We start from the raw sequence: 13,749 nt of genomic DNA on the forward strand, positions 1-13,749 counted from the left end.
CCCAGGCCTCATGTGGGGTCTACACTCGCCCCCCCACCCCCTTGCACGGGCGGCCTCCGAGCTTGGCCCGCGGGGGCTCTGCAGACCCTCCCGGGCAAGGCCGCCCGCCCCGCCCCTGCAAGGCCCACACTTTGTCCCCGCCCCGTCCCCGCAGTCCCCGCACGACAGGGGCGCCGCGAGCGGGCAGCCCCGCAGGTTCGGCCCCCGGCCCGGCCCGGCCCGGCCCCACCCCGGGGAAGCGGCCCTGGGAGCCGGGCTGCAGGCGAGCACGCGGCGGCCGCCCCCCACTTCCGGCGCCCGCATTCCAGCGCCGCCCGCGGCCCCGCCCCCGCCCGGGAGGCCCCGCCCGGCAGGCCCCGCCCCTCGGCGCCCGCGCAGGCGCGCTGCGGGCAGGTAGGCCCCGCCCCTCCTCCCTCCCGACGCGCGGCGGCCTCTCCGGTGGGCGGAGCCAGTCTCGGAAGGGGCGTGGCCTCCGGGGCCGCTCGCGCGCAGGCGCCCGCGCTCGGCCGCCGACGTGTCGGGCCACGTGACGCCCACCCCGAAAGTCCCCCGTGAAGCAACAGGACGTTAAAAAAAAAAAAAAAAAAAAAAAAAAAAAGATTTTTTTTCTCTCCCTCTTCGGGCGAGGGGTGGGGGGCGGGGAGACGGCGGCGCGCGAGAGGAACGTGCCGGAGATGAGGAGGTTGTCGGGGTGACGGGCCAGCTCCCCTCGCTCTGCGGGGGCGCCGCGCACACTCCCGGCGTGTGGGGGGACCCGGGGCTGTGAGGAGCGGCGGCGGCGGCGAGCCGGCGGCCGGGCCGGTGCGGAGCGGCTGAGGCGGCTGAGGGCCGCGCGCCGAGGGCTCCGGCGCTGAGGCGGCTGAGGGCCGCGCGCCCCGGCCCGTCTCCCCTCCCATCGCGCCGGGCGCCGCCCCCGCCCTCCTCCTCCCCCCGTGTCCGTCCGCGGGGCGCGGCGGCGGCGGCCGAGTGGGGGCAGCGCGCCCCGTAACGGCCGTGCGCGCCCCGCCCCGCCGCCCCGCCCCGCCCGCCGCCGGCAGCGCCGCCTGAACTGAGGCGAACTCGGCGGGACGAGCGGCCGAGCGGCGGCGGCGGCGGCAGAGCAGCGCGGGGCGCGGGAGCAGCGAGAGCAGCGGCGTCCCCGACCCACCCGACCGCCCGGCCGTCCCGCCACCCGCCGCCACCCGCCGCCACCCGCCGCCCGGCCGGCCTCGCCGCCCGCCATCCCGCCCGCCGCCCGCGGCCGCCCGCCCGGCCCGGCCCCGGGCTCGTCCTGCGCGGCGTCGGCGTCGGCGTCGGCGGCGGCCGGAACATGGTGGGGGAGATGGAAGCCAAGGAGAAGCCCAAGCCCAGCCCCGATTACCTGATGCAGCTCATGAACGACAAGAAGCTCATGAGCAGCCTCCCCAACTTCTGCGGGATCTTCAACCACCTCGAGCGCCTGCTGGACGAAGGTGCGGCGCCGGGCCGGCGGGGACGGGGACGGGGACGGGGACGGGGACGGGGACGGGGACGGGGACGGGGGCGACACGGGGGTCGGGGGCGACACGGGGGTCGGGGGGCGGCCGGGGTCGGGCGGGGGGCGGGGACCGGGGGGGTCGGGAGGACGCGGGGCGCCGGGATCTGCAGAGGGCAGGGGGCAGAGGGCAGAGGGCACGGGGCAGGGGCAGAGGGCAGGGGCCACAGGGCACGGGGGCACAGGGCACGGGGGCACAGGGCACGGGGCAGAGGCAGCGCCCCGCCGCCGCGTCCCCCCTTTGTCTGCGGCCGCGCGTCCCGGGACGCGGCGACTCGATCCGTTTTCCTCTTTGGCCTCGTCGGGCTGGGGGTCCGCGCCCCGCGCCGCCGTGGGGCCCCGAGGTGGCGGCGCCCCGGCCCCCCGATCCCCGGTCCCCCCGGCCCCCGGTCTCCCCCGATCCCCGGCCCCCGATCCCCGGCCCCCGATCCCCGCCCCGCCCCGCCCCGCCCCGCAGGCCGAAGCTGAAGCCGGAGCCGAGGCGGCGGCAAACTTTGTGGAATGTCAGGAAAATAATCCGGAGCTCGGCCCCGCCGGGACGGCGCCAGGGGGCGCTGCGCGCTCAGAGCCCGAGCGGCCGGCCGGGGGGAGGGGCGGGGGGAGGGGCGGCCACTCCCAGGACCCCCGCGGCCCGGCGCCCTGCGGCCGCGAACTCTGGCCGCGAGCTGGGCGGCCCCGCGGCTTCTCCCGTCCGCCCGGCTGCGGCTGCGGCTCCGGCTCCGGCTGCGTCTGCGGGGCCCGGGCGGGTGGGGGCCGCGAGCTTCCCGCTGGGCGCCTTGGGGACCCCCCCCCCCACTGCGGGCCGCGGCCGCCCCCTGACGCCCGCCGCGCCCCTCGCCCCCTCGCCCCCTCGCCCCCTCGCCGGGCTGTGGTGGAAGCCCCCGGGACGCGGGGGACGCCCGGCAGGTCGGGGAGCGACGCCTCCCTCACGCGTGTGAGGACGCGGCTCATCCCTGTCACCCGAGTGTGTGTGAGTGTGTGAGAGTGAGTGTGTCGGTGTGAGAGTGTGAGTGTGTCTGTGAGTGTGTGTGTGTGAGTGAGTGTGTGTCTGTGTGTGTGTGTCAGTGTGTGTGTGTGTGTGTGAGTGTGTGTGTGTCTGTGTGTGTGTGTCAGTGTGTGTGTGTGAGTGTGTGTGAGTGTGTGTGTGTGTGTGTGAGTGTGTGTGTGTGAGTGAGTGTGTGTCTGTGTGTGTGTGTCAGTGTGTGTGTGTGTGTGTGAGTGTGTGTGTGTCTGTGTGTGTGTGTCAGTGTGTGTGTGTGTGTGTCAGTGTGTGTGTGTGTGAGTGTGTGTGTGGTGTATCTGAGTGTGAGGTGTGAGTGAGTGTGTCAGTGTGTATGAGAATGTGTCTGTGTGTGTTTGTGGGTGAGTGTGTCAGTGTGTGAGGAGTGTGCATGTGTGTGTATGTGAGTGTGTGTGCGGCTCCTCCCTCTCCCCCGAGTGTGAGTGTGAGTGTGAGTGTGAGCGCAGGGCGGGCGCCCTCTGCTTTTCTCACAGCAGCGGGTCCCCCAGAAACGCCGAACCCGCCTGCCCTGCCGCCGCAGCTCTGGTGAGCCGTGCGGCCGTGTGGTGAGCCGTGCGGCCGTGAGGCGTCGTGTCCGAGCAGCAGCCCTGCCCGGTGCAGGTGCTCAGTCCGCCTCTGCAGCGGCCAAGCTTGCTCTGCACACCCTGACCGCGGGGATACCGAGGCCCAGTACCTGCAGTCCAGCCTCCTCGTCACCGGCTTCCTGTCGCCGGTGTGCGGGGTACAGGGAGGTGGCCGTGGGGAGCTGGTGTGTGGGAGACCCGCCCTCTGCGCCCTCAGTCTCCAGTGCTCTCTGTACGTGCCTGTGGCGCCCGGCTCACTCTCACTGTCTCCTGCCCGCCCGTCCGTCTGTCCGTGTTTTCATAACGAGAGGATTTGATTTCTCTTTTAAGAGCAACAGATTCCTGTGACGAAGGACTCCAGGTCTCTTGCTGTGACCCGCTTTCACTGCGCCCTGGTCCGCAGGCGCCTTTCTCAGGCCAGTTTGCTGACCGCGTGCGCAAGAGAGCCGGGGCGGGGCGGCTTCTAGGGTCCCGTCGGAGCCACATTTGAGTTTTCTGGAGAAACCATCTCCAGTGCAGCGGCTTCCGTCGTGGGGCTTAGATGGCGCGTGCCGTGGGCTGGGCTGGCTGGGCGGCAGCTTTGTTTGCCATGGAGCACGCGGGCCGCAGGGCTGATGCTGCGTCAGCTGTTGAGAGAATCCCGGGCTGAGTCTGGGGGCTGGGCTGTGTGGGCCGGGCCGCTCTGCACCTGTGGTCTAAACCCGCCCCTCCTCATTTTGACACAGGTCAGTGGGATTTTCTTTCTTTGAAGTAGGAGGACGAATTTGTCCCTTGGGAGGAGTGTTAGGGACCCCTGGCGCTCTTTTCCCAAGCTGGTAGTTGAGTTTGGGGGCCCCTGTGCAGCAGGTGAGGTAGCATAGCCGCACTTGGAACCCTTTGCCTGCTCGGCGGCTGCGGACAGCTGGACCGAATGCCAGGCCTCCTGCAAAGAAAGAGGCTGTGCTCTGGAACAACATTCTCTCTGTGGGTCCGTCTGTCCTGCTGGAGCGAGGTTCTTGCCATTGCATGGTACGTGCTCACTCTCAAATATTTGTTGGGTTGACCAACAGGTCAACACTTTGTCTCCCTTTTTGATTTTTTTTTTTCCTCTCTACAGTATGGGACTAGCCAATTATGTACTAGTTTATGTACAAGTTTTTAATTATGGTCACAGTTTGGGGTAATCAGGAAAAGCATTTTTTCTCAAAGGTAACTCTTTAATAGAAACCTGTGACATCATTTGTAGTCATGCCTTCAAGTAGCTTAACTTTTTTTTTTTTTAGTTTTTAGTATCTTTATTTATTGGATAGTGACAGCCGGAAATTGAGAAGGGAGAGGGAGAGAGACAGAGAGACACCTGCAGCCCTACTCTACCACTCGTAAAGCTTTCTCTCTGCAGGTGGGGACCAGGGGCTCGAACCTGGGTCCTTGCACATAGTAATATGTGTGCTCAACCCGGTACGCCCCACCCGGCCCCAAGAAGCTTAACCTTAGTGTTGCTCTACTACCAGTGACATGAATGGAAATGAGAAAGATGAAATTGTTTACCCAAACAGTAGTTCCTGGCCAGCCATTATACTAGATCTTTGAGCCCATAACTGAAAGACTGGGACCTTGTCATGGTTGTTGGCAAACTTGGCAGTTAGGGAATTCTGTAGCTCAACTTTCCCCCCAGTCAATTACCTCTAAAAGCCAACATTCAGCAGATACATTGGTCTCTTGCCCTATGAAAAGCACAAGGAGAAAAAATTCCTTGTCCCTAAGTGCAGCTTTGATGTTTTCAGGGTGAATGAGGACTATTTGAATGGTTTTAGTTTAAAAGAAAGCTGAGGGTAAAAACATGTGCTAGTTACAGGAATTTAACACAAATAGCAGTTTTTTTCTTTTTTTTTTTTTAAACAGGTGTTTCTTTAGGCTAATTTGAAACAGTCTTTTGTTACTTAGAAGACTGATAGAGATTTTCACCTCACTTCAATTTAACTGTTTTAAAAGAAGTCGTCTGTGTTTTATAAGTCATGAGTTTTTTTTTTTAAAACAAATGATGTAGTTTGTAGAAGAAAAGTGAATTAACCAGAATTCTTGTAATTCACAATCAAATGACTGAGCTTAATGTTTTCACTATTTCCTCAATTTCTTGAAGCAGAAACTCAAGTTTATAAGTCAAACAATTTCCTCAAATCTAACAATAAAGGTATTTGTGTTTATAATGTTACTTTATATATTGGTTGCAAATTTATATCTTTTATTACGAAATAAATGTTGATCCTGGTGAAATGGATCATTTTGTTGTGATATTTCTATCACATTACTTAGCATAAAGCAGAACTTGTCAGTTTGGATGCTTTCCAAGGGTGTTGAAGTGTCAGAACAATACAAAAGAGGCAGTTAGATGCCGTGAGTGGTCTCATGTGACCAGTCCTGAGGGGGGAGGCGGCGGTGGGTGTGAGCTGGGCCGCTCAGCCACGGGGACTGGCGGTGACAGCACTGGGCAGAGAGGATCCTCAGTAAGGGCACACCTGAGCAAGGTGGTTACCTACCTGTCTACAGCGGAAAAGGGGGACGGAAAGCCTCAAATACCCTGCTGTTGGTTTTAGAGTAGGAGGAGCTGTTGTAAAGACTGGATGTGGGGGGGTGGGGGTGGGGGTGGTAGCTAATGGCTAGCCAAGAGACTCTTAGCCCCCAGCACCACCATCAGCCAGAGCTTAGTTGGGCTCTGATAAAAAGAAAAAAAAAGGTGGGGGGGGACACACTGGACACGATCACCTGCCAATTATTGGGTGAACTCTTGGCTTGGGCCTTTAAGTTAACTGATTGATGTTTTACAAGGCAGAGAAGGAACCCGAACCTTTCTGGCTCTGTGGCATGGTGTCAGGATTGAGCTTGGGACTCTTGTCTGCCAGGCCAGCACTCTGCTTTTGAGTCACCTCCCAAACTTCCTTTTCAGCTCACAGTTTGAAGTATATAGGTGAATTTAAACAAGATAACTTGTACGTAGGCCCCTGGGGAGGATGTTGGAAGGAGGGGCTGCACAGCCTTCCTCACCCCCCCACCTCCAGCTGCTACGCTTCCTTCAAGTTACATGCACAAGAATTAAGTACACCCCTTGGTCCTGTACTGCCTTCTCTACTCACCAGGTGTGGCACCTTGTGTCCACCTGTGGGCCTGCAGAGGCTCGTGAACAGGAAGGAACCTGCGCTCCCCTCCACTTGCTGCTAAGACCTCTGAGGGAGTTGACCTGGACTCTTAAGTGAGGCTGCAGCTGTTTTGCTCAGTGACCTTGCACAGTGTCTCTAATTCCCTGAACTGCAACCTCATCTTCTGTGAGTGGGGCTTTTCAACTGCTCTGCAGGCCTCAACTCAAAATATTTGGAGGCCAGGAGATATAATGTGAATAGAGCTTCTCAGACTTCAAGCTGGCATCATCTAAGTTCTGTGGCGGTTTTTTTATAGGATGGACAATCAGATAAGCAAAGCAGCTCTAGGAAGGGAGAGGAAAAGGAGAAAAGTAGTTGGTCTGGATTAGTCTCAGGTGGTTCTGTGTGCAGGACAATCACTAGCTGCTGCCATTCGGACAGTTCAAAGAATTCCCTTTGAACTGAAGACTGTCAGAAGCTTTCTTTTCTCTCTCTTTTTTTTTTTTTTTTTTTTTTTATCAAAAGGAAACATTGACCAAACCATAGGCTAAGAGGGGTACAACTCCACACAGTTCCCACCACCAGAGCTCCGTATCCCCTCCCTTCCCCTGACAGCTTTCCTATTCTTTATCCCTCTGGGAGTATGGACCCAGGGTCATTGTGGGTTGCAGAAGGTGGAAGGTCTGGCTTCTGGAATTGCTTCCCCGCTGAACATGGGTTTTGTTTTCTTTAAATACTTATTTTATTTATTTATTCCCGTTTGTTGCCCTTGTTTTTTATTGTTGTTGTAGTTGTTGTCATCGTTGCTGGATGGGACAGAGAAAGATAGACACCTGCAGACCTGCTTCACTGCTTGTGAAGCGACTCCTCTGCAAGTAGGGAGCCAGGGTTCGAACCAGGATTCTTAGGCTGGTCCTTGTGCTTTGCGCCACCTGTGCTTAACCTGCTGCGCTACTGCCCGACTCCCTTTCTTTTCCTTTCTTCTTTCTTTAATTTCTTTATGGGGGGGGGGTTAATGGTTTACAGTCCACTGTAAAATACAGTAGTTTGTTTATACATGTGTAACATTTCTCAAGTTTTCCATATAGCAGTCACCCCCCTCTACCTCCTCCTGTGCCATCATGTTCCAGAAGTTTTATTCTGAGCATTGGAGCCTCAGTTGTAATTAATAGTTGGTGGAATGTGATGGGGTAAATGGCCGACATCTCAGAACCATGAAGAGAGGCTGGGAACGGCAAGACAGAAAAGAGCAGCTCAGGAGGCGGCACACTGGCAGAGCGGGTTCTGTCCCCAGCACTGCACGCGCCAGAGAGGGGCTCTCACAGTCTCTTGATAGGAAATGATCTTGGAAAGTCCTCGGGTCACAGCTGTGGACTTGCTCACATGGAGGTTTTCTTGTGAACAGATGATGGAGACTCGGTATCTACAAATACATCATCACAGTGCTGTGATGTGTTTTTACCTTCAGATTTCTTAAACATTTTGTTTCTCTAATTTATGGCAGTAATGCAGTCTGGAATACACGTAACATCCAGAACACGTGCTAATGTGCGGTTTTCGTTTCTCTGAGGCTTGGCAGCCAACAGCAAGCTATTATTTATTACCTGTTAAGTTTTAGGAATTCAAAATATACAGTGAGACTTGGACTGTGGAGTTGAGGGGAGGGCAGCCCCTTCTTTGTTCAAGGGTTAGCTGTACCTTGATTTGTTCAAGGTGAGGTGGCGCGAGAAGCAAGAGTAGAGTTAGCAGACTAGGTCAGGGCTGTACTGTACTGGGCCTTGAGTATCAGTAGCACTGCTTTAACGTCTAGTCTCAAAGTTGTAAGGAGCCAGCAGAGGCTTGCATTATTTTGAGGTATCATTCATTAGAAGCCTTTTGGGGGCCAGCTAGGAAGAGGGTTTGGAATGTGGGTTTAAGGAAATAGAAATTAGTTGCTGTAGGAAAAGTTAAGGCAAGTAGTTAGGACTTCAGAAACCAGTTACATTTCCTCAAACTGCTATTTAATGAAACAAAATAACTTTGTTTAAATTAATATTTGATTTTAAGTGCTTTAATCAAACTGGTTTATATTTTGAGCTTTCTGTATTCTAAGCTCCTGAGAGTCTTTTTAAGAGAGGTGTTCTAACTGAAAGTAAACATCTCCAAGGATTTTTCCTTACCCATGAATTACTGAATCATTCTGATGTACTGATAACATGAAGAGTTCATTTGTTTAGCTGTTCATTTAATTTTGGATGACTTGATATTTAGCTGTATGAATTAACAAGAACTGAAGGAAATCTGTGATTGAGTTTTAGGAGCGTTTGAATCAGCTTGAACTGGAGAAAAGTTTGTCCCAGTTCCACTTTGTAGTTGCTAAGTTTATGAGAGAACTCTGCCCTGCTCTCCACTCATGTTACTTTTTATTTTATATTGATTATTTTAGGTATATTAGCACTATCTTGACAACCCATCCTAGAATATTAAAAAAAATTTTAAAAAAAACTTTCTTTTTTTTCTTTAAAATTTTTTATTATCTTTATTTATTGGATAGAGACAGCCAGAAATCAAGAGGGAAGGGGGAGATAGAGAGGAAGAGAGACAGAGAGACACCTGCAGCACCGCTTCACCACTCGTGAAGTTTCCTACCTGCAGGTGGGGACTGGGGACTCGAACCTGGGATCTTGCACACTGTGACATGCACTCAACCAGGTGCGCCACCACCTGGCCCCCAAAAACTTTCTTTTTTAAAATATTTATTTGTTCCCTTTTGTCACCCTTGCTTTTTATTGTTGTTTTAGTTATTGTTGTTGTTGATGTTGTCGTTGTTGGATGGGACAGAGAGAAATGGAGAGAGGAGGGGAAGACAGAGGGGAGAGGGAAAGACAGACACCTGCAGACCTGCTTCACTGCCTGTGAAGCGACTCCCCTGCAGGTAGGGAGCCGGGGGCTCGAACCAGAATGCTTACGCTGGTCCTTGCGCTTCATGCCATCTACGCTTAACACGTTGCCCTACTGCCCGACCCCCCCCCCCCCAGAATATTTTTGTATTTTTTCAAAACTTAAGATTTCCCAACAAAGTGATGTCAGCCTGCCATATTGTAACAGTAGCTCATACTGCATTTTCTGTGCTTACCCCCTTCCTCCCCACCCCCCATCATTTATAAGTAACATGTCTGAAACATAACCAGACTTCAAGTCACAGTCTGACCCAGAGTTGCTATGAACCTGACGCTAATGTAACTGCTTGTTGGCCTTACCTTTGTCTAGCCCTAGAAGATTGATTGAGTAGCATTGGGGTGAGGCTGTGCACTTGAGGAGGTTGCGGGTGCTGGGCTCGCACTGTCTGATGCCACTATTAGTGACCTGCGCTTGGTTCCTGGGCATCATGGGCTGGGCCTTCCTTGGAGCAGTTTGTTGTTCATCAGGTAACACTTTGACCTGATAGGAAAGTTAAATAGCTGGCTCCTTGTCATTAATAATTGGTTGAGTTTATGTAGTGGTGACTAATGAACTTTTTCTGTTTGCCTCTATCACAATAGCCATTATGGGCTCATGGATTTGCTGTAGACTCAGTATCTTTGAGTCAATGTTAATTACTCTTTGTGACATTAAAGTGGCCCCAGCTTTGGTCATTGTTAACCTCTGGCCATGCTTTCAGGTGAGTTTTGCTCTCTGTAACAGCCCACTGTCCCAAGCTCACCTATCCTTTTCCTGCCCCGCAGCTAGAATGACCCATTCTCCAGAGCTTTTGGTGGGTTGGAAGTGGTAGGGTTGTGAGTTCTGGGGCTGAGTGTTCTTTGCTGTGGGTTGATGCAGCTTCCAGGCTATGTTCTGTGACTGGACCAGAACTGCATCCATTTGAAAATTAAAGTCAAAAGTTAATGGGTTTAAAAAGTTCATGTTTGTATTTTCAGTTCAATTTTTTTTTAATTTTTTAAAAATATTCTCTTTTGTTGCCCTTGTTGTTTTATTGTTGTTGTTATTGATGTCATCGTTGTTGGATAGGACAGAGAGACATGGAGAGAGGAGGGGAAGACAGAGAGGAGGAGAGAAAGATAGACACCTGCAGACCTGCTTCACCGCCTGTGAAGCGACCTCCCCCCCCCTCCCCCGCAGGTGGGGAGCCAGGGGACTCAAACTGGGATCCTTACATTGGTCCATGCGCTTCACACCACGTGCGCTTAAACCGCTGTGCTACCGCCCAACTCTCTTTCTCAATTTTAGCATTACCTTTTATCTCATTTTTTTCCCTGCCAATATCAAAGTAGTAGTTTCTGGCAGTGACAGAACCACTTCTATACTTTGTCTAGAGAAGAATACTCAAGAAATGTTATCACTACCAGAAAATTTACTGAGTAGGCCCAGCATTGCCCTGCGTTTAGGGCACTTTACAAAAAAGTTACCTTGTTCTTGTTATGACAGTTTTAGTTTTTGTCTTTTCTCTACGTATAGTGATTTATATATTATCTTTTGACCTTTTATTGTTGTCATTTATGTAGAAATTTACATAAATTTCTATTAGCTTTTATACCATGTCCATGCACTACAGGGAAATACACATACATTTAAAAATCAGGAGTGTGTGTGTGTGTGTGTGTGTGTGTATGTGTGCGTGATGGAGATAAGACCCAGAGAGAGAGTTACCTTATGAGCAAAGGTTGTTTTACAGAATAGTTTTCAAGGGTAGAGGAAGAAGGGACCATAGGTGCAGGCTTCTTGTTGACTAGTGTAAAAGAGCAAGTGTGTAGCTCTGAGCTTGAAAGTCCTGTGATGTGGAGAAAGTGCCTATGCAGAATCTTACTGTAAAGTAGTTGCAAAATGTCTTTTACAAAGTTTTTGTCCTTGGGAACTTCCACTAGTAAGGAGGTTATGTTCCAGCAGATGGAGATATTAGTACACAAAAGAAAATGTTTAGTGATTAAAGTGTATTGAGAAATAGCCCTTTTACCTGAAGAGGACCCCTTTCTGCTTTAAATCCTAGGAGAAGGAATATGATACCTTGCAGTTTAATCCTTTACTCTTTAGAGTGGCACACCAGTCAGTTGTGGTATTTCTTCTAAGGACTTGTGTGTTGTAGAGAGTGTATGCTGACTATATAAAATAGAATTGCTTTAGGACATTGGGTCAGTTGCAGTAACTTTCTGAAATATACCTTTTGCCTTTTGAGCATAGTTATTTGAGGAGTTTTTGCTTGTTTTGGCAAAGGACTGAGTCAAGTCTGTTTAAAGGTCTCCTTTTTGTACATTATCTTGGCAGTTCTACAGTATTTAACCACATGATTGATTTCTGTTTGTTATGTAAGCCAGAAAAAAGATAGACCACACTTCACTATTACACTGTATAATGAGAAAGTCCTTTTGAGGATTATGGTTTTATTGTAGTAATAAAAAAATTATCAGCAGTAAAAAGTAATCTTATCTCACTTTATAGCATCCCTTGTCAGTTTTTCTTGAAAGGTAAATATTGTGTATTTTGCTTTCAACATGCTTTACTATTGCTGAAGAAATATTGTTATTTTTCTTTATTATTTTAATTTATATTTTTTATAACCGGCTCTAGCTTATGGTAATGTGGGATTGAACCTGGGACTTTGAAACCTCAGGCAGCAGGAGAGTCTCTTTATATAACTATTACACTACCTCCTCTGTCTCCCTGCCCTTTAAAATTTTTTTCTTATACTTGTTAGGACAGAGAGAAATTGAGAGGGGTTCAGGAGATAACTACTGCACTCCTTCACCGTTTGTAAGTTTCCCTCTTGCAGGTGGAGCCTGGGGGCTTGAACATGGGTCCTTACACATGGACTGCCACTGCTTAGCCACTGAAAGACTTTATTTTAAGCTCCTTAGATAGGTAGCACTTGGAACTCGTGTTTTTGTTAATGATTTGTGTGTTTAGGGGAAGCAGGGTGGGAGAAAAATAACAATTTGTGTACTTAAATTGTGTTTTTCTCATTGTTGTACAAGTTTCCTTAAATTGTGAGTCAGTTGTAAAAGCCAACTCAGTCACCAGAGAAGAATATACATTTTGCTTATCTGTACAGGGCCGGGCAAGAAGAGACCTTTCTTACAACTGCTGGCCACTTGCACTTTATGCCCTATCTCTCCTTTTCATCCTCTGTGTTTGTCTTTTGTTGTTAGAATCTAGAGAATTGAAGTCGCCAGTGTTTCAGCTCCATCTTTGTCAGAAGTTTGCTTTGTGAGTGCTGGATCCCAGAAGAAGCAGTGGCTGGGGCCGACAGCTCTCACGGCACATACTGTGAAATACTGTTTTAGGGAAAGCTAGGAATAACCGATTCTTTTAAAAAATTTTTTAAAAAATATTTATTTATTTTAAAGTTTTAAAAATATTTATTTATTTATTCCCTTTTTGTTGCCCTTGTTCTAGTTATTATTGTTGCTGCTATTGATGTCGGCGTCGTTAGATAGGAAAGAGAGAAATGGAAGGAGGAGGGGAAGACAGAGGGGGAGAGAAAGACAGACACCTGCAGACCTGCTTCACCGCTTGTGAAGCGACTCCCCTGCAGGTGGGGAGCCGGGGGCTCTGTATTTATTTTATTATTAATTTTTATATTTATATAAATATAAATATGTATATTTATTTATATATATTATTTTCCCTTTTGTTGTCCTTTGTTGTTGCTGTTGTTGTTATTGATGTTGTCATTGTTAGATAAGACAGAGAAATGGAGAGAGGGGGATAAAGACAGACACCTGCAGACCTGCTTCACCGCCTGTGAAGTGACTCCCCTGCAGGGAGGGAGCCGGGAGGTTGAACCGGGATCCTTCTGCTTTTCTCCACGTGCACTTAACCCGCAGCGCTACCACTGGACTCCCTGGAGTAATTGATTCTGTATAAACAGTTTTAGGTGGTTTCTTGCAGTGGCTTGAGAGTTTCTGAGGGAAACTTAAATTTCCTTAGTAGTCACCAAAAATACGTTGGTATAAAGAACTTTTTTTTTTTTTTTTTTACAACGATAGCATATTTTTCTACTCACGGGGAAAACAACTCCAAACCACCCCCCTTACTCAGTAATAGTCACTCTTGAGCTTGAGAATCTCTTCCCAGTCCTCCTTGTTTACCAGTGTAATTGAATTGGCATCATGCATGTTACTGGGATTTTAAAAATTCAGTTCCATCCTAGACATTTTCTCCTGCTGTTATCCTCTTTATGCTGACTAGTGCACCATATAGAATGTACTCTGTTTTACTTAGTTGTTTTCTGTTGAATGTGTCCCTTTGCTTTCAGGAGCTTGTGTGGTGATCTGATGATTGCGAAAGTTTAGTAGTACTCACTGTTCAGAGAGCCCTAGGTTACTAAATATTGTAGCGAGGCCCCATGAACACCAAGATGTCTTATGTAGCACCATGGGTGATTGGAAATCAGTATTGTATCTACTTACTGGTAGGAAGAGATTAATTACTATTAGAGACTGAGTTTTGAGTTATGTTGGAATTGTTATTTCACATTTCTCCAATGATAACATATTTGAAAATATCTGTGCTGTTGGCGGATCTTTTGACTGTGTCCTGTGTGTGCTGCTCTGATGAGCACAGTAG

At 50.6% G+C, this 13,749-nt stretch overlaps 1 protein-coding gene across 10 annotated transcripts in view; it reads left to right on the top strand.

Annotated features, from left to right (window-relative positions):
• Positions 1 to 1,196: 1,196 nt before the first annotated feature.
• QKI (QKI, KH domain containing RNA binding) overlaps positions 1,197 to 13,749 on the top strand; it is a 137,369-nt gene continuing 124,816 nt past the window's right edge. For all 10 annotated transcript variants that reach the window (XR_009553574.1, XM_060205136.1, XM_060205142.1 and 7 more), the window contains exon 1: positions 1,197 to 1,451. Coding sequence is in view for 9 of the 10 variants with exons in the window: in XM_060205136.1 (XP_060061119.1) it covers positions 1,310 to 1,451 (142 nt within the window). In the remaining variant the exon portion in view is untranslated. The remainder of the gene's footprint in view (positions 1,452 to 13,749) is intronic.

This window comes from Erinaceus europaeus, chromosome 13, assembly GCF_950295315.1.
Source record: "Erinaceus europaeus chromosome 13, mEriEur2.1, whole genome shotgun sequence".
Classification (NCBI taxonomy): Eukaryota; Metazoa; Chordata; class Mammalia; order Eulipotyphla; family Erinaceidae; genus Erinaceus; species Erinaceus europaeus.